Below are 17,568 nucleotides of genomic sequence, written 5' to 3' on the forward strand. Positions count from 1 at the left end.
CAGACCAAGAATGGCAAGAACACAGATGCACAGCAATGATTCTCAACCAGAGCAATTCTGTCCTCTGTCCCCGACCCCCAGGGACACTTGGCAATATCCAGAGATGATTTTTGGATAGTAAAACAGTGCAGGGACATTCTTGGCATCTAAGAAGGAGAGACCAGGGATATTGCTGAGTACCCCATAATACACAGGATAACTCCCTGCAACAAAATGCCATTAGTCCAAGGTTGAAAACTCTGCTTTATAAGATGAATGACTCTGCAATGTGACGGGAAGCAGGGCTATTATCCAGGTGGCTAGAGATGGGTCCACTGAGGAGAAGGGGTGCTTGAAAAAGAACCCTAAGGCCTGCTTGGCTCAGCGCGGTGTTTAGGCTGTAGAGCTGTAGGTTCCTGAACAATCCCGGTAACATAAGAGAATTGGCACTCCGGAAAATTCTGATAACAGCAGAAACAAGGAGACTGCTGTGCTAACTTCAGCCTGGGTGGTAACAGCGACCGCTGGGTGGGTGACTCTGGGCCCACTGAGAAAGAACAGGCAGCGCGTGAGAACTGACTCCTGCCGTCCAGCAAAGAAAAACGGTACAAAAAAAAAAAAAAAAAAAAAAAAAAAAAAAAAATCCAAAAAGCTGATATTGGGTCTTCTGTGTGACAATGTCCTCAAAGACCCAGCTTTGACCTTGGGGCCTTAGGAGCTTGAACTGGCTTTAACTGTGCTATTCTTCATAGGAACAACACTCTTCTGCTCCATTTGGAGAGAAAAGTTCTCATTCAACCAGTTTCTAACTTTTCATCAGAGGTTTTTGGGACTTGGGGTAACTTTTGGGACTTGGGGTAACTTGCCCTGTGGGTTATTCCACTAGTTCTCTTTTGGTTTTGTCCGTTTTGTTGGGAATGTTCCAGCAAAAGCAAAAGCAAAAGAGAAAGTCCTCCTGGGAAGAGAAGCTGCTGTTTTGGTGGGCAGGTTTGCTCCTGGACACCAAGCTCTTCCTCTAAGGATGTCTGAGGACCCCACCTCCTCCTTCAAGGCTGAGTCTCCTTTCAGCTCCTTGGAGTGCTGATGGCACAGAGGTTGACGGTCACTTCTGGTTCCTGATCTTGATCCTGAAGGGAGTTTGTGGTGGTCTGGTGTGGAGTGAGTGTGTACGAGTGTGTGTGCTTTGCTTCTGGGAACAGGGAAGAGGGCAAGAGAGGAACAGATGGGCCCCCTGAGCTTCTCCTTGGCCTGGAAAATGAAAGGCGGAGAAAATCGTAATAAAAAACGGAAACAGCTGTGGCAGGAGGGCAGCAGCTTGAGGGGTGGGTCCCAGCCCGAGGAGGTTTGCAGTCTGTCAAGCCTCTGCTCCTGGGCTAGGGGGTGTCACAGGAAACAGTGTCCTGGCATGACGCTGCCCCCTCCACAGATCCTACAGCCCCCCTGTTTGTTGCTTCACTGTCCAAGGCAGATCGGAGGATGGAGACTGAAGTTCTTTGAAGACAGAGAACAAGATGGACAGGTCCTGTGACCGCTGGGCTGTTAACTCTCGGTGCGGTGGGACTGTTTCCTCCACCACATACAAATCCCCCTGCTTTGTTTAAACCTGCTTTTTGCTGAGCTCTTGGCGTGGAAAGTCAACAGCAGGTTAAGGCACCATTTGTCCATGGTTGACCAGGATGATGCGTGGAAGAGTCAGAAAAGACACTTAGTCATAATTGCTGGCTCCCGTTCAGGAGAAATGGCCCTCTTTCTCCAGAGGGACTTTTGGACTGGACAGCTCTGAGAAATCAAGAGTGACAATGTAGCAACTTGGGGGAAGATTGTAGATAGCCTATCAGAATAGACAATGAGTTTCTGGGAAAAGGAGAAATTTGCTATTCCTTGCTTAATTCCCACCATCAATAATGGAGATGATAATAATTTCCATTAAATCACTAAGGCAGCAATGAAGGGTCACCTTGCTGTGCAGCATAATCCGAGTGCTGATTAAAGGGCAGATGATTCTACAAAGCAGGGTGTTGACTTTTTTCCAGGTTATTGATTTATTTATTAATAGCAGTCCTTCATTTTCTGTTTGGTATTTAAAAGCAAGACATATTCACATGATGAATTCCTAGGGAAATTCTGACTCGAAGATCATTATTTGCCTTATTCCCTTGACTATATTTAATTCTGAAATACATGAATTCAGAAATTTGGCTATTAGCGCTACTTTTTTTCAGGACGTACAGTCTCTTCCTGTGAGGTGTGCAGGCTCTGTTTCCTTTTTCTTTCTGCCACTGGCTTCTAGCACTCAGCTTGCTGGGTAGTAGAGGAGCAAGAGACACTTGTTCCTAGGCTGATTTTGTCCTCTTGGGCAATGTGGTTGAAGGAATTACCAAGACGGTTCTTTCCACACTGTTTGGGTCTGGGGAACTTTTTTGATCAACAGCTGGCCTCTAGCTGGACATGCGAATTTTGTTTGGTCCTGATTTCTGATAATGTTGTTGGTTCAAGTTCCTTTCCCACCATCTTAACTTAGCTGAGTAGCATGAGGTGCAGGTCAAATCTGACGATTAATCATTCTCACCAGGATCAAATCAAAATGATCAGGTGGCACAGATGAAAATTGGAGAGAAAAGAGTCTTGGTGGGAATAGGGGACTAAGGGGCAAGAGCAATGGGGAGACTTAAAAATACCATACTATTTTTTTTTAAATGCCAGAACACAGCTGCAGGTGGAGAACAGAATGGATTTTAGGAATTCTCCATGGAGACAGAGATTCAGACAGGGGCCAGCTGGGTGATGAAATCGACTTAGAGGTCAGATGTGTGCTAATGTTCAGTGAAGGTTTCAGAAATTTCAGGGACTTTCAAAGTTAGCTGATGGGGAAGACAGATCTGCTGTCTGGAGAGATGGAGACTTGCATGTGATCATTCTGCAATCCAGGGAACCCAGCATGAGGGGAATTGAGCCTCTAGGCACCTTCCTCTCTCTCTGCTCTGGTCCCTCTAGAAGAAAAGTTCCTCTTCTTTTCTAAAGCTACAGAGATGAAGGACACTCAGAACAGGAGCAAATCTTATGTTTTCGGAGGGGCTTTAGGCTTTAAAATGCAGAAGTTCCACCAACGATTGATTCCTCTCTACACTGTCCTTTATCTGCATAGCTGCAGATTCCCTTCCTGTAGGTCCAGGGACTTAGATCAATTTACACAAGCACTCCTTAGAAGCTCCCATGTTTACTCGAGTTGAAGATTTCCCTTGACTTCCTCCACCTCCCGAGCTGGCTGTGAATGGGTCTGAGAGTCTCACATGAAGTGCTCTGGACTCCCAGATCTATTTGTCTCAGCTGGACCTGGAAGACCAGCATCGTTGGCTCCCTCACAAAGCTTGGCATGTCCCCACATGGGTCTAGTTGGATTCATAAGGTGCTGAGCAGCTGCAGAAGTGAAAAGTCATCAGGAAAACAGATATCTAAACTCTTCCCATCCGAAGAGAGGAAACGGATATCTCGGTTTCAAAAGAACATAGGGGATCATTAGACCTGAGGCCCCTGGAATTCTGTATTGGAAAACTAGGTGCAAGGGAGCTGCAGAGGGTGCAGAGGAGGGGGAAAGGTCAGAAATGCCAAGTAAGAGTAGAGATACCATTGCCCACCTGCTAAACCTGGGGTTGAAAGTTCGAACATCTGTTGGCAGATGTTAGTATTGATGTAGAGGAACTGGAACTCTCCTTAGGAGCTTAGGGGAGTGTGAAATGATTTGACCACTTTGGAAAATGGTTTGGCATTTTCTTGTAAAGTCAGACATTTATTTATCCTGTGATTTCATACTCACATTTTGAGGTATTTGTCCAAGAGTGATTTTATTCAGCTTTAGTTACAGTAGCCGCAATCTGGAAACAACACAAGTGCCCACCCCCAAGAACCTGGGTGAACACATTCTCATAGAGTCATTGGATGGAATACAATTCAGGAACAGAAAAGAACGAACTACGGAAACAGACAATAGTAGTGATGAATTTCAAAAAATTAAGTTGAGCCAAAGAATTCAGATATAAATGGGCAAATCTTATTGCATGATTCCAGTTATCTGAAATTGAAGAACACTCTCTAATCTCTGGTGATGGAGACCAGAGCAGACATTGTCTATGGGAGGTAGGGACTGGCTGAAATGGGGAGTGAACAGACTTGCCGGGGTGATGGATTTGCTCTCTGATCAGGCCAGGGTGGTGGTTGCTGAGATGTATGCAGACATCAAAACTTGAGTTGTACACTTAAGACCTATGCATATCGCCGTACACGAGGTTTGTTTTTTGTCTGTCTGTTTGTTGTTGATTTTATTCCCCATAATGAAATAAGGGAGGGAAATAGAAAAATGGAGAGGGGAAAGGAAATCTGTAAAGGCTGCTCTTTGGAGAGCTATGACCAGACAGTGTACTCACCTCTCTTCACTGGAGAGAAGTACGGTGGTGTTACCCACTAAATCCAAAGTGAGCAAATGGGGCTTTAAAAGAGAGTGTTTGCAAAGCTTTTAAATGCTCTGAGGAAGCACAGAGAACTGGCTTCTGACTCCAGTCTAGGTACCAGCATGAGATAGGAAAAGGGGCAACTTCTGGGCAAGGGATGGGTTTCCATTGACTGAATGTGGGTCTCCTGGGAGAAAGAGCAAGGGTGGCATCATCTTGGGCTCTATCTAGCAGAGTAGCCTGTAAACACAAGGAGACGCAGCAGGAAGAGGCTGGAGGTGCTCTGAGCATGCTCAGCAGGAGGGAAGAAGCTGAAAACTATCTGTGCGAATAGAAATGTCTCTGCCTACATCAGGACAGTGGTATGAATGAACAGTCCAGGCCGGTGCCCGGGGGGAAGCAGAGTCAGCTCTCCCCGAGTGCCTGGTGTACCCAAGATACCAGCGGTAACCATCTCTTGGACCTGAGAGGGTGATGTCAACCAGATCAGTGTCCCTGTCTCTTTTTTCTCCTCCCCTGCTTGTCCCAACCCCTTTGACTCTGTTGTGCAGTCAGGAGAACAGCAGCTAGCTGGCAGGAGAAGGGGCAAACAGGACATGTGAACCAGAGCAGGGCCACCTTTCTGCCACACAGCAACTTTTTATCCTGAAGCAATCACGAGTTAAGGAGGAGAGAAGATTTAATATTAATCCAGGTTGGACATTTCCTGAGAGGGACATTTCAGTGAATGAAATCATATTTGTTAAAAAATCCATCAAGTAAGCAAAGGACTTTTATTTTCTGAGAATGATGGGCGTCCCTATCGCCTACCTGGCACAGAATGAAGTCATCAGCTGTCAATTGAATTGACTGTTTGATTACAGAAGAGTTGATGACCTTTCCTCTTCTAGTGCCTAGTACTCCTCAGGACCTGGGTGGGGGTAAAAATAATTTAATACATCAATGAATTTTTTGCTAGTCATTGGGTTTCTGGTAGGTGCTAAACGCTCTTTCAGGTACTGGAGATAAGCTGGGGACAAAACAGAGTTCCAAGTCAGTAGTTGGAAAACAAACACATAAATGACAAAGATGGTGCAAGATGGTATCCCGAACAGAGTAGCGGGGTAGAAAGTGAGCCTGTGAGGGCATTCGGTACCACTCATCCACATTAGCCAGGTTGGATCCCCCGGGGCAGGCGTCATGAAAGATGAGATCGGAAAGACAGTAAAAAAAAGACAGGGAAGATTCTGATGGAAGCGTATTTTAGACCAAGAAAATAGTAAGTGCAAAGTCCTTGAAACAGCGAAGGGTTTGAGAGATTTGAGAATGAGAAATAAGGTGTGTATGTGTATGTGTGTGTGTGTGTGTGTGTGTGTAGGTGGGGGTCAGAGGAAATAAGGAGAGAAACGGCAAGAGATGAGGTCACAAAAATAGGCAGGGGCAAGACTACAAAGGGCACAGGGTCAGCAAACTCTTCCTGTAGAGATCCGGCTAGGAAATATTATAGACTCTGGGTCATGCTCTTTGTTCCAGCTACTCAACTTTGCATCACAGCAGGAAAGCACATAGACTGTGTAGACTAATGGGTGAGACTTTGTTTAAGTAAAACTTTATTTGCAACAATGGGTGGTGGGCCAGATTTGGTATGTAGGCTGTAGTCTGCCAGTCGCTGGATGGAGTAGGGAAGCTGAATTTGGATTTATTCCAAGCAGATAGGTAACCATTGGGAGGTTCTGAATGGAGGGTGGGTTGTTATGGAGTCAGATTTTGTTTTAAAAATATTCACTGTAGCATAATTTACAATATAAGAATTATATTTCTCCATTTATTCTCCTTTTCTTGGTATGAATTCTACTCTGAATTCTCTGTTGAAAATGAAGAGGTGGGGCTGTCTAGAGTAGTTGCTTGTGCCTTTTATTTGTTAGGTGACCTCAGGTTAATTGCTTAATATCTCTGAGCCTCAGTTTCCTTCTTTAATAAAATTGGAATAATAACACCTGTCTCTAAGGGTTGTTAAATGGATTAAATGAGATCATGTATATAAAACATCTGCCACAGTGCCTGGCAAAGTCAGGACTCAATGATGTAAATCCCTTTTCCTCTTTTTCTTTCCATTGAACCTGTATATGTCATACTTCAGGAAAAACAGGGGTAAATATAAAACTTGGTAATTGGGTTAAAAAAATCAATTGCGCGATTACAGGATATGAGAAAGTGCTCACCGTCACATAACTGGATGATTTGGCTGCCATAAGAGCTAATACAATTTTAATTTAAATAAATAAAAGCACAATTTCTGGTTACAAAATTGATGAATCTACATGTATTCCTTATTAGTCAAACCATATTTGCAGTTCTTCAGGTAATTCAGGGTGTGCTCATTTGAGAATACCAGTGGGTACAATAAAGTGAAAGAGTCACCAGATAGAAAGGGAATAGGAAGCATGCATATGTAAAATGTGTTGGAAATGTCTAGCTGGGGGGAGACCACTGAAAGAAAATTTGCAAATTGCACAGCTAGGTGAAGGGCTATCATTTGGTAGAAGGAGAAGACTCATACCATACTGGCTTAGAGGTGGCTCTCTTGGATCACTGGGTGGACACTGTGAGATAAGATTTTCCCAGGAGTAATCTGTGATAGCAGGAGCGCTGAGCTCCTAGCCTGCAATGCCAGTGTTCTAGAAAAGGTGGAGGAACATTCAACAGCAAGGGCACTCTATAAAGGATTTTTGTAGCCCAAGTACAGCCATACCCAGAGACTTCTCTTTGTATTTCCCCAATTTCTGCCTCCATATACCTGCAGGCCGCATGAACTGATGCTCAGGAGAGCCAAGGGAATCTTTTGGATACCAGGGACTGGATCCTCTTCAGGGATTTTCTGGGGAAAATAAAAGCGTGACATACATGAAACCACAGTTCATGAAGAGGTAGAGAGACTCATACAAGGGGAAGGTGGGAATGGGGTAGCTGCAAGTTGGACCAGAGTAAATTCCATGTCACTGACCAATGAATGCAGACCAAGAATGGAAAATAAGAGATCAGGAAGTTTCCCTCCAAATACTTCCCTAACTGGTCAACCATCCAGTCCCTGTGCCTGACCTCCCACCTGGCCCTAATCAGTTACCTTGTTCGTAGCATGTGAATAAGAAAATACCAGCAAGTACTATTTGATTTTTGTCTGTCTTCTCCACAAAGAAATCAGCTCCCTGCGGGCAGTCTTTCTTACTCACTGCTGTATCCTGAACCACAAAATGGGGTTCAACAAATGTTTATGGAAAGATCGAGAAGTGGGAATTGTCCTAAAGAGAAATATGCAACCTGGAATAACAGTAACTGAATTAAGTTCGAGATGCGTCTAACAGGGGCATGATGGTAATATGTACATCACCCCAAATTTAGAACTGTTTCTTTTTTTTTTTTTTTTTCCCATTGAATGCAAATCTGAGATTGTCTGACCATGTTTTGTTAATTCTAAACAGAATTATTTTCCAGAAATCCAAAGTAAAATAGTTCTAATTTGTGAAGGACCAAGAGGAACAGCCCAGTCAGGGCCCAGCAGAAGACCCTATGAAAATGCAGAAGAGGGGTGTCAGGAGAAAGGAGAAGAAGAAAGGAGAAGGAAGGAAAAAGGGACGTAAGGAGGCGGGGCAGGTAGCTCACATTTCTGGTGTGTTTTACCTTATTTAACCCCGAGTTAATATCACTGAAGGAGTGAGCACGTTTGTGCGGAGCCATCTCCGTTGAGCAGAATCAGGCTTGGCTGAGCCATGGGGAACAGAGGTCTGACTCCCAGGCACAGGCCGCCTTGAGAGACTGTTTCAGATGACCCTGTGCAGAGTTGGCTCACCCCTGAGGAAAGGCTAATTCTCTAAGCAAATGGTTTACCTAACTCCACCCCATCCTGTTCCTCACAGAAGATGCCCTTCCCGGTCTTGGCCCCTTTACCTGTGCAGCTATAAATAAAGGGAAGGTGGACTCCTCCATCTCATTTTGAGGCCCAGACTTGACCTGGCCTGAGTTGTCACACCCCCTTCCATTTAAAAAGATTATTGGCTCTTGTGCTTATTGGATTAGATAAGATTCATCCATAGCCAGCACCATCCTCCGACAGAAATCCTTTCCCTCATTCATGCAGGACGGGGCAGAATCCCACCTTTTCCAACACACCATTTCAATCTCAGAACGATAAACTTATGTAAGGATGAGTGACAGAGTGTTACCGTGGAGATTCTCAACCAGGGGTTCTGTGGCGGGGCCATCAGACTCACAGATAAGGATGCAAGTAGATAGATATTAATGGAGAGCCTCCACCGTGTCCGATGCTGTTGAGAACTTATAGGGACAGATTTTGTTTGCCGCCTCTGTGATTGTGTTTTACTGGCCACTAGCTAAGGTCCAGACAGACACAGTTTTGTAGGGCTTGAAGTTTCTACTGCCTTGTTATTTTACTTTATTTATTTATTTTTTTTGAGGGGCTCTTTAAGAAAAAAGACTCTAAATTTTAAAAGTAAGAGGTTAAAGATAGCGCTTTAAGGGGTTTTGAGGCTTTGGCTTCATTAGCTTCATAGTAAATCTGTCTCTGGCTGTAGTGATAGTTCATCAATCAAGTTAACATAAAAAGTGTCACCGTGGTGCCTCAAAATGTTCATTTTGGAAATCAAGGAACCAGAAGGGATGGAATGGAGTCCAAATGGGAAAGTCAAACACACAGCTCAAATAAGCCCACGGGGTTCTGTTTTAATAATGGATGAAAAGATGATTTCAAGGGAGGTTTTGTTTTTTTTTTTCCCCTTTTGTTTATTAAAATCCCCTTTTTGTTAGACTAGTTCAAGAAGAAAAGGTTTTGTTTTTTAGTTCAAATAAGCAAATAACTTTGGGTCTAAATTCGAGCTTTCTCTGTTCTGGAGGACTCTTTCCTAGCTTTCCAACCCGGGTGTTGCTGTTGCCAGAGTGATAAGCTCTGTTTCTGGATTTAGAATAAAAATTCCTCTAAAATATTTTATAATCTGATAATATGGGGCTTTGACTGTGTCTGGTGGAGAGGAGGAACTGAGATTCTGAAGAATTCTCTCCCTACACTCCAGTGTCTCTTGCATTTTATTGTGTATCAGAACCACTTGGGGACCTTGTGACAATCCTTTTTCCTGGGTGTCACTCATGGAATTCTAATACAAAACAATTGCTGTGCAGACCAAGAGAGTCGGATGCAGTGGATACCAGACTATTCCTGGCCAAAAATCACACTAATAGCAACCCTATTACACGGAAGAGTGATTGTAAACATTCTTGGCAAAAAGGCAAACTGAGGCATAGGGAAGCAAAACAACTTGCCTTAGGTCACCTGACAAGTCGATATCCATCCGCACGCAGTGCACCCCGACTCTAAGAAGGCCTGCCTAGGGCCTCTCTTCTAGGAAAAGAAAGAAGAGTCTAGCAAAGAGTATAGATTTGGCAGGGAAGGGGGCAGTCATGGTGGGAGAGTTTGTTGCTTTTCATAGACAAAGGACAAATAAGGAGGACGAGAATTGGTGAATGCCATAGAGACTTTTTAAAAGGACTTTTTGAGTGTTGGAGAGAGACAGAGGGAGAGAAAGAGAAACACACAGAGATAAACTGTGGGCTCTGGCACAAACAAGGAAGAGAATCTAGGTCTGGAGAGGTAGGGAGGGATTTGCACAGTCCCCTGCGGATCACAGGCCCTCAATCAATGTTTGTTGAAGGAATTTGCAAAGGAGCCCAAGCCCTAATGTTACCCCGATTTGATAACTACCATTTTCCTGGTTGCCATGATCCTGCCGTGGGATGCAGGCCAGGGATCCAAGCAGCAGAAGCAGAGGGCCTGGGTGCTGCTGAAGACTGTCAGAGACACAGGCCCAGTGGTAAAACCAGCCCCAGGTGGTGGAGGCAACTCACCTTCTTAGACACACCTCCCCCATCAGCTGGGGGCGGGGGCTTACAGGAGGGGGGAGGGAAGGAGTGATTTCATCTGTTTAATGAAAAATGACCTGAAGGTTTCTCTGAACCTGGAAACTCCCCATCAAATTGGGGCCAAGGAAAACAGGATTAGGTTCTATTTCTTCTAGGATGGCTTTGCATCTGTGCAGAATGAGTTAAACTGAAGGGAACAGAAAAATAAGGTCATCTCCTCCCATTGTCTCTGCAGAGAAATCCTGAAAGACCTGAATCATTTGATGGGTTCCACATGACAGGCTTCCCCTGGTCCCCTGAAGACCCACCTTTAACTCCAGCTCCCTTGGCCTTGTAAATGGGCACCCCACTTCTGTGGTGTGTGTTCATGGAAACAAAATAAAGTTGACCATATGGCATTCAGACAAGGGGAGTCAACCTCTCTGGCATTCTGTCTGCAGGCAAGCTGCTGATTTCTGGTCTAATCTTCTGGTTCCCTCTGACCTCCACCAGGGAACAGCTTTCACCCTGAAGCATGGGGTTAAAACCACAAGCATTTTGCTGGAGTGGGCAATTACTGACATGTCTTTCTCTGTGTCACCCGTTGGGGTGACACTTTCTGGCATGTGTTACTTAGCGTTTGGGGGATGCATAGTCTCTTCCTCAGTGGCTCTCAGGCTTGTGGAAACTCATGAAAGCAAAAACACCAGTGATCAGCATCTTAAGAGTCTCTTTAGTGCTCCGATTCCTCAAATCCCCCTTTTAACCCGAGAAACAGGTAAATAAATCCACAGGCCCATTTTCTTTTTAATGCAATGTATATTTATTGTAAACAATAATAAAAAAAAAAAAAAAAAAAAAAAAAGGAAGGAAAGGTAAGTTTCACAAGAGAGAACAAATGGTTTGGAGGGAAACAACAAGCAAAACAAACAAAACACAAACACAAACCAAACCTCTTACCTAAAGAGAAAATATGATTTAAATGTCGGGTTTCTTAAGTTACAGAAATATTTTTTTTTAAAAAAAGAGATCTGCTTTTATACAGAAATTGAAAGATGCCATATTATAAGAGTGCTTTAAGATTTTATTCTACTGACTCTGACTTCTAAAACTGTTAATATATCTTTTTTTTAAATAAAAAAAAAAAAAGTCTGCTGTCTTTTTTAAAAAGCAATCCTCAAACTCTCTAGCCACAGCAGTAATTAAGGATTAAGTTCTGTCAGTGGGCTGGTTCCCTTCCTGCATCCTCTGTCTCTGCAAGAGAAGTGCAGGAGAATATTGATGATACTTGCTTGCATTGTTTTGTGTACACACACACACACACACACACACACACACACACAAATTTAGGCAGCCCAAAGATCTGCGGCAGAAAACACTGCAAATGACTCAGTGATACACTACATTTGCAACCTCTCATTTGTACAAAAGAGAAACAAGTTTCCAGTTTGTTTTCAACAAAAACAACAAAGAGAAAAGAAAAGAAAAAAAAAAAAAACAACATGACGGACAAAAAGGCATTTGTACAAATCTAGGATGAGAAATCCAAAGAAACTTGCTTTTAATAATAAAAAAAGATTAAAAGAGATAAATAAAAAAAAAAAAAACTGGTTACAGTTAAGAACATAATTTAACAACAGATGACCATACCCTTTGAGGAAGGCTCCAACAACCTATTTTAAAAGACAGTAAATAAAAATTAAAAAAAAAAAAGAAGGAAGATTTTTTTTTTTCTTAATTAAAACCTCTCCTTACAAAATAAATAATTTTAGCACGTGGAATGTCTTGAAGGTTAACTGCTGGTGTTCAGAGAGGCACAGGTGATGTCTGAGCAAGCAGACTCCAGCATCTGCGGTCCACATGGGCCGGGCAGGCGACCAGGGGGCCAGTGCACTGGGGCACTTCTTAGCTGCTGCAACATTCCCCAAACAGATCCCTTCTCCTTTGCTCACCTTTCACTTCTCTCTTAAGACTGCAGGGAACAAGCAAAGGCAGGAGGACACCCGCTAAATAGAGCGCAAGTATTGCCAGCAGCATGCTTGTAAGGCTCAAGGTATTTCCCTCTTGTTTAAAAAATATATATATAGGATAAAGCTTACCCAATGCTTCCTAGACTATTTATTTACTCTATTTGCAAAATAAGGCTTTCATTATTTCTTTAAGGCAGCTCCTCCTTGAATCGGAAAGCCTGAGGAATTAAGCAAAGCTCACCCCCAAAACTGATCACATAACACAATTCTGCTTTTCTTTTTTTATGTTAATATTAAACGACACACTTTTTAAAACTTTTTTTTTCTTTTTTTTTCTTTTTTTTTTTTTTAGGAGAAAGCAAATCTGTACAAAAATACTCTGGTTGCAAGAAAAGCTAGGGCACACTGTTCAACTAAGAGTAGTTTAGCTGTTGGAAAAATAAGAGCATTTAATTTTTTTATCTAAAAATATGTATAAATCCCCTCAAAATGGTAATGAATCATACACAGTACATACTAAAAATATTTAAAATAGAGAATATTCCTCACAGAGGACTTTTTTTTTTTCTTTAATTACTGCTAAAAAATAATTACAAAGTCCAAACAGGCAGGGAGATTGAGCAAACTGGTCGCAGGGTTCTCCATCATTCTCCACACTTGCTCTGAAGGTTAAGTCCGGTTTTTCTCAATGCTGCTGGTCCATCTAGCCAAGAGTGGCCTGGCCACCGATCCGCAACAAGTTGGTACTGCGTTTGGATAGGTAACATTTCTGTCTTGGAATGTGAGTACGAGTTGCCTTTAGCTTAAGTGTCTTTAAGGAATAGGAAAAAAAAAATGTCCAAAGGAAATTCTGGTGGGTTATTTATTTCTTGGGTTATTTGTATGATCATCTCGGCCATCATCGCCCTTTGTTTAAGGTCTCCTCACGGTCTGGTGAGCTGTGTGTAGACGGGTTGTTCCCAGTGCTGCGGGCTGTGGGTCTGCGGGATGGACGGGACCCCCGAGGTGTCGGCAATGGGGGTGTACATGGGGCGCTGCGCGGGGTTCATGTAGGTGAAGGTGGAGTAGAGACCAGAGCCCTGGCCCGCCGCGTGGCTGTAGTAAGAGCCGGAGTTCTGGTGGTCGGTGTAGTCGTACTGCGAGCGGGTGATGGGCGGGTAGGAGGGGCTGTAGTGCGGGAGGTTGAAGGGGCTGTACGCGATCTGCTGCGGCGAGTGCTGCTGCTGCTCGCTGTAGTGGCTGGGGCTCAGCTGCTCCGTCTTGATGTGGGTTCGCTGGGACTGCCCCGGCTCGCTGCTCAGCGTGGTCAGCGTGTGCGCCTGCTGCTGCTGCGGGGGCGCCTGCTGCTGCTGCGGGGGCGCCGCCTGCTGCTGCGGGGGTGCCTGCGGGGCTTGAGGGGCCTGCTGGGGCTGCTGCGGGGGCGGCGGCGGTGCCTGCTGCTTGGACATCCACCCGTGGCCAGCGCCCGCAGACGTCGCCGCGGTGCTGCTGATGCCGTAGCTGCCGGTGTAGGTGACCTGGCCATGAGTGGCCGGCACCCCCGGGTGGCCGTTGGGCGGCAGGTACTGGTCAAATTCATTGACATCGAAGGTCTCGATGTTGGAGATGACGTCGCTACTCAGCTCGCCGATGTCCACGTCGCGGAAGTCGATGGGGGGCTGTCTGCCTCCCTCTGGCAGGGGGCGCCCCTCTCGCTTCAGGTCAGCCTTGCCTGGCTGCACGTCGGTTTTGGGGGTGGTGGGTGGAGTCGGTGGGCCCTGGGATTGCCCTGCAGGGAATAAAAGAAAAAGAAGCACGGGAAAATCAACGAGGGCTGTGCAAAGGCCCTAGTCTTGGAATCCCTCTTGGGACCCTCCCTTGTTGCTAAGGTGTCATAAGGACCCGCACAGGCGCGGGAGGCCCGCTGCACCAGAGATAAGTCGCCAAATGATTAACCCGCGGGTACACAGTTAGCAGCCTCCTTTTATCAGGGGAGGGTCTGAGGCCCCAAGAGTACGGAAGACCAAATTGCTACTTGTAGAAGAGCGCTGTGTGTGCTTTTGGGGTGGGGAGCAAAGAAACGAAGGGGGTGGGTAAGTTTCTTAAAAGTTGTAAAAGCATTTTACCTCGCAATAAAAAAAAAAAAAAAAAAAAAAAAAATGACTCCTAGGATGCAGGGACTGAGCTCGCGCGTGTGCTGGGACCCTGGGCAGCATTGGGGAGCGGGACTGGGTGCAGAGTTGAGGGCTTCCTTCCCCGGGGAGCACAAAGTCCCCCGTCAGACAGAGCCTCCTAGGCGGGGCCTGGGTATGTGCCCATTGGGGCTGGGGGTGGCTTGGCCTGGAGCCGGGTGGGACTCACCCGAGTGCTCACCGGGGGAGTGCACTTCGCTCATGCCGGAGGAGGAGTGCGGCGAGTCGGCCTGCAGGGCCTTGAAGATGGCGTTCGGAGAGATGTGCGTCTGCTCGGTGGGCTCCTCGGCCTCGGCCTGCCCATTTTTCACGGACTTCCTCCGCCGCGGCTGGTACTTGTAATCCGGGTGGTCCTTCTTGTGCTGCACGCGTAGCCGCTCGGCTTCCTCCACGAAGGGCCGCTTCTCGCTCTCATTGAGCAGTCTGGGCGGGGGGGGGGGGGGCGCAGAGAAAAAGAGGGGGAAGTCAGAGAGCCCGGCGTGGTGTCAAGCCCCCAGCGCCCCGCTACCTGGGTACACAACCCCCATCCCCCCTCTTCTCTGCCACAGCCATCCCCCCTCTTCTCTGCCACAGCTCGTAACTTAAAAAAAAAAAAAAAAAAGAAAATGAAAAAGTAAAAAAATAAAAAAAAAGTAAAAGCAAAGAAAATACTGAGTTCCTGTCGTCCGACCTGAGAGGTCACCCCTCGCCCCGCCCCCCTTTCCTTCTATTTTGGAAACCTCGACGAGGAAAACAGCTACCCACTGCTGCGGCTCTAAACGTCTTTGCTACCGGAGTTATGCGCCACCCCCACCCCCACCCCAACTTTCCGAAAAACTACTTAAGCTGGAGACGCTCCCCCAACCCCCAAACCCTGCAACCTCCCTCCTTTACCCCATTCCTGCCGGGGGGTGTCTCTTCCAGCCTCAATTTCCCCCCACCCTGCAACCCATCTCCTTGCGTGTAGGGCTGGACGACAGAGTGCAGTTCCAGGGAGGGCGAGCCCCCCCCCCCCCCGATGTTCAAGGCGACTAGGGTTCTACAAGCCCTGTCCTCGGCTGTCCCCCCCAAAATCCCTGCGAGCCATCTAAAGAACTTTGTCCAACTTAGAGCCAAACTAAACCCCCCTTCCGCCGCGCGCTGGCTCCCGGAACGGCAACTCCCTGCCCCGGGGGGCGGGGCAGGGACGTTCAGCCCGGGCCAGCGCCCCCAGCCGCGGCGGAGCCCACCCCACCACACCGCCCCCCGCCGGGCCCTACCTCCAGAGTTTGCCCAGCGTCTTGCTGAGCTCCGCGTTGTGCAGGTGCGGGTACTGGTCGGCCAGCTTCCTGCGCGCCGCCTGCGCCCACACCATAAAGGCGTTCATGGGCCGCTTGACGTGCGGCTTGTTCTTGCTGGAGCCGTTGACGCGCACCGGCATGGGCACCAGCGTCCAGTCGTAGCCCTTGAGCACCTGGCTGACCGCCTCGCGGATGCACACAGGGAACTTGTCCTCTTCGCTTTCCTTCTTCAGGTCCGGCTCGCCCTTGGGGAATGTGTTTTCCTGGGGCCGCGTGTTCTCGGTGTCGGAGCCGGAGCCTGATGGGCAGGGCGAGCCAGCCGAGTCCTCGGACATGGTGGGGCTGGGGGCGCCGGACAGGCCCTTCTCTTGCTCGTCGGTCATCTTCATGAAGGGGTCCAGGAGATTCATACGCGGGCCCGGGGCAGGGGGCGGGTGGCCGGGAAAGGCGAGAAGCCGCGGCGGCTCGGGGACTCGAGGCGCGGGCTCCTCTCCCCTCGGCTGCCCGGACGCGGACGAGGAGCGAGCGGCTCCCAAGGAGGCTGGCGCGTCACCTGGCTGCGGCAGCGAGCACTTAGCCAGGCGCTGGGTGGCGGGTCCGCAGCTGCCCGCTCCAAATGGGGAAGACGAATTGGAGAGGAGGAGGAGGAGGAGGGGAAGAAAGAGCAAAAGTGGGGCACTTGCACCCCTTCGCTTCTCCTCCTGCAAAGGAAAGTTCCCGGGGTGAAACTGGTGAGTCGCCGCGCCACTGAAGTTTGCAGTCAGTTCCGAGCTCGGCTCTCGGCTCTCCAACTCCCAGCCCCGGGTCTCTTTAATAAATACTGCCCCTCACCTTAGAGACGTTCAGCCAATCACAGCACAGCAGTCCCGGGGTTGGCAAGCAGCTGATTGGGCCCGATTTTGGAGGGGGAGGAGGATTGTGGCTCTGGGCTGGGTGACGAGACCAGAGGGGAGGAGAGGGGAGGGGAGCGCAGCCGAAGGGTGGAGGGCCGGGTGGGGGAAGGGGGCGCAGTGGGGAAGGCGGGGGACCCGGGACGTCCAAGTGTGTAAGTTTGCCTTACTCTCGGAATGTCAGAATTTTGGTACTGTCTCCCCGCGAATCTGTGTGTGTGTGTGTGTGTGTGTGTGTGTGTGTCTAGACTAGGATCTACTCCCACCCGGACATTTCTTTTCACTGCTCTCTCCGCAGTATCGGGGACGTAGCCGGAGTTTGCAAGTATTAGAAAAGTAGCTGCTTGTGTAGCTCCGTTTATGTGCCTGGAGCCTGCCCGCTTCCAAAAGTGCTTAGAAATGGTCTTTTGGAGCAAATGTTTTGGTGACTCAACGCCCGCTGTTCCTCCGTAATAATCCATATAAATAGATTAACATGCTCCGGTTCGCCGGGGCTGGTGCGGCTGGTCGGGATTCTGCTGCGCTACGGCAAAGGGAATCAATGAAAACTAAGGCGAAGTCCGGGAGAACGCTGGCAGCGGCGGCGGCGGCGCCGCAACGCGGAAGCCCCGCACTCTCGGGGCTGTCCAGTGCGCCTCCCGACCTTGAACTCTGACAAGTCTTTCTCTGGTCCCCCAACCCCCACCCCGTCGACACCCCTCAGTGACAGGGTTCCTGCTTTGACGTTCTGCTCTATGCCTCCTGAGTCAAAAACATCAGCAGAATTGCCGCTGGAAAAGAAGTTTGCAAACCGCTCTGGCTTTGAGATCGAACTTTGCGAATTCGGCCGTCCCGGGCCGCGAAGCTGAGGCCGGTCACTGGGTTTGTAAAACTCCCAGCAAACGGGCACCGCGGCAGACGAAACAGTCCTGCTACTCTCCCGCTTTCGTCTTCCTTACAGGACACCTGGAGGGGCGCGCAGCCCGTCG

At 47.8% G+C, this 17,568-nt stretch overlaps 1 protein-coding gene across 2 annotated transcripts; it reads right to left on the reverse strand.

The window, feature by feature from the left end:
• Positions 1 to 11,332: 11,332 nt before the first annotated feature.
• Positions 11,333 to 16,488, reverse strand: SOX9 (SRY-box transcription factor 9). Of its 2 annotated transcripts, none has more exons than XM_079134691.1 (3): positions 15,690 to 16,488; positions 14,633 to 14,874; positions 11,333 to 14,048 (listed from the first exon to the last, which is right to left on the reverse strand). In XM_079134691.1, the coding sequence occupies exons 1-3, from the start codon at positions 16,118 to 16,120 to the stop codon at positions 13,204 to 13,206; spliced, it is 1,518 nt and encodes a 505-aa protein (XP_078990817.1). In that variant the 5' UTR covers positions 16,121 to 16,488; the 3' UTR covers positions 11,333 to 13,203. The 2 variants fall into 2 exon arrangements, with proteins under 2 accessions (XP_078990817.1, XP_078990816.1); XM_079134690.1 differs by having other exon boundaries at positions 14,621 to 14,874.
• Positions 16,489 to 17,568: the final 1,080 nt, after the last annotated feature.

The sequence above is a fragment of the Sciurus vulgaris genome (assembly GCF_902686455.1).
Source record: "Sciurus vulgaris genome assembly, chromosome: 3".
NCBI classification, from domain to species: domain Eukaryota; kingdom Metazoa; phylum Chordata; class Mammalia; order Rodentia; family Sciuridae; genus Sciurus; species Sciurus vulgaris.

What these genes read in the sequence shown, in the direction of transcription:
- SOX9 (XM_079134690.1), bottom strand. Translation starts at nt 16,120, where the DNA reads ATGAATCTCCTGGACCCCTTCATGAAGATGACCGACGAGCAAGAGAAG. An exon ending in ACGCTGGGCAAACTCTGGAG is followed by an intron (nt 14,875 to 15,689) that starts GTAGGGCCCGGC and finishes CCCCCCGCCCAG; the next exon opens with ACTGCTCAATGAGAGCGAGA. An exon ending in CTCCCCCGGTGAGCACTCGG is followed by an intron (nt 14,049 to 14,620) that starts GTGAGTCCCACC and finishes TATTCCCTGCAG; the next exon opens with GGCAATCCCAGGGCCCACCG.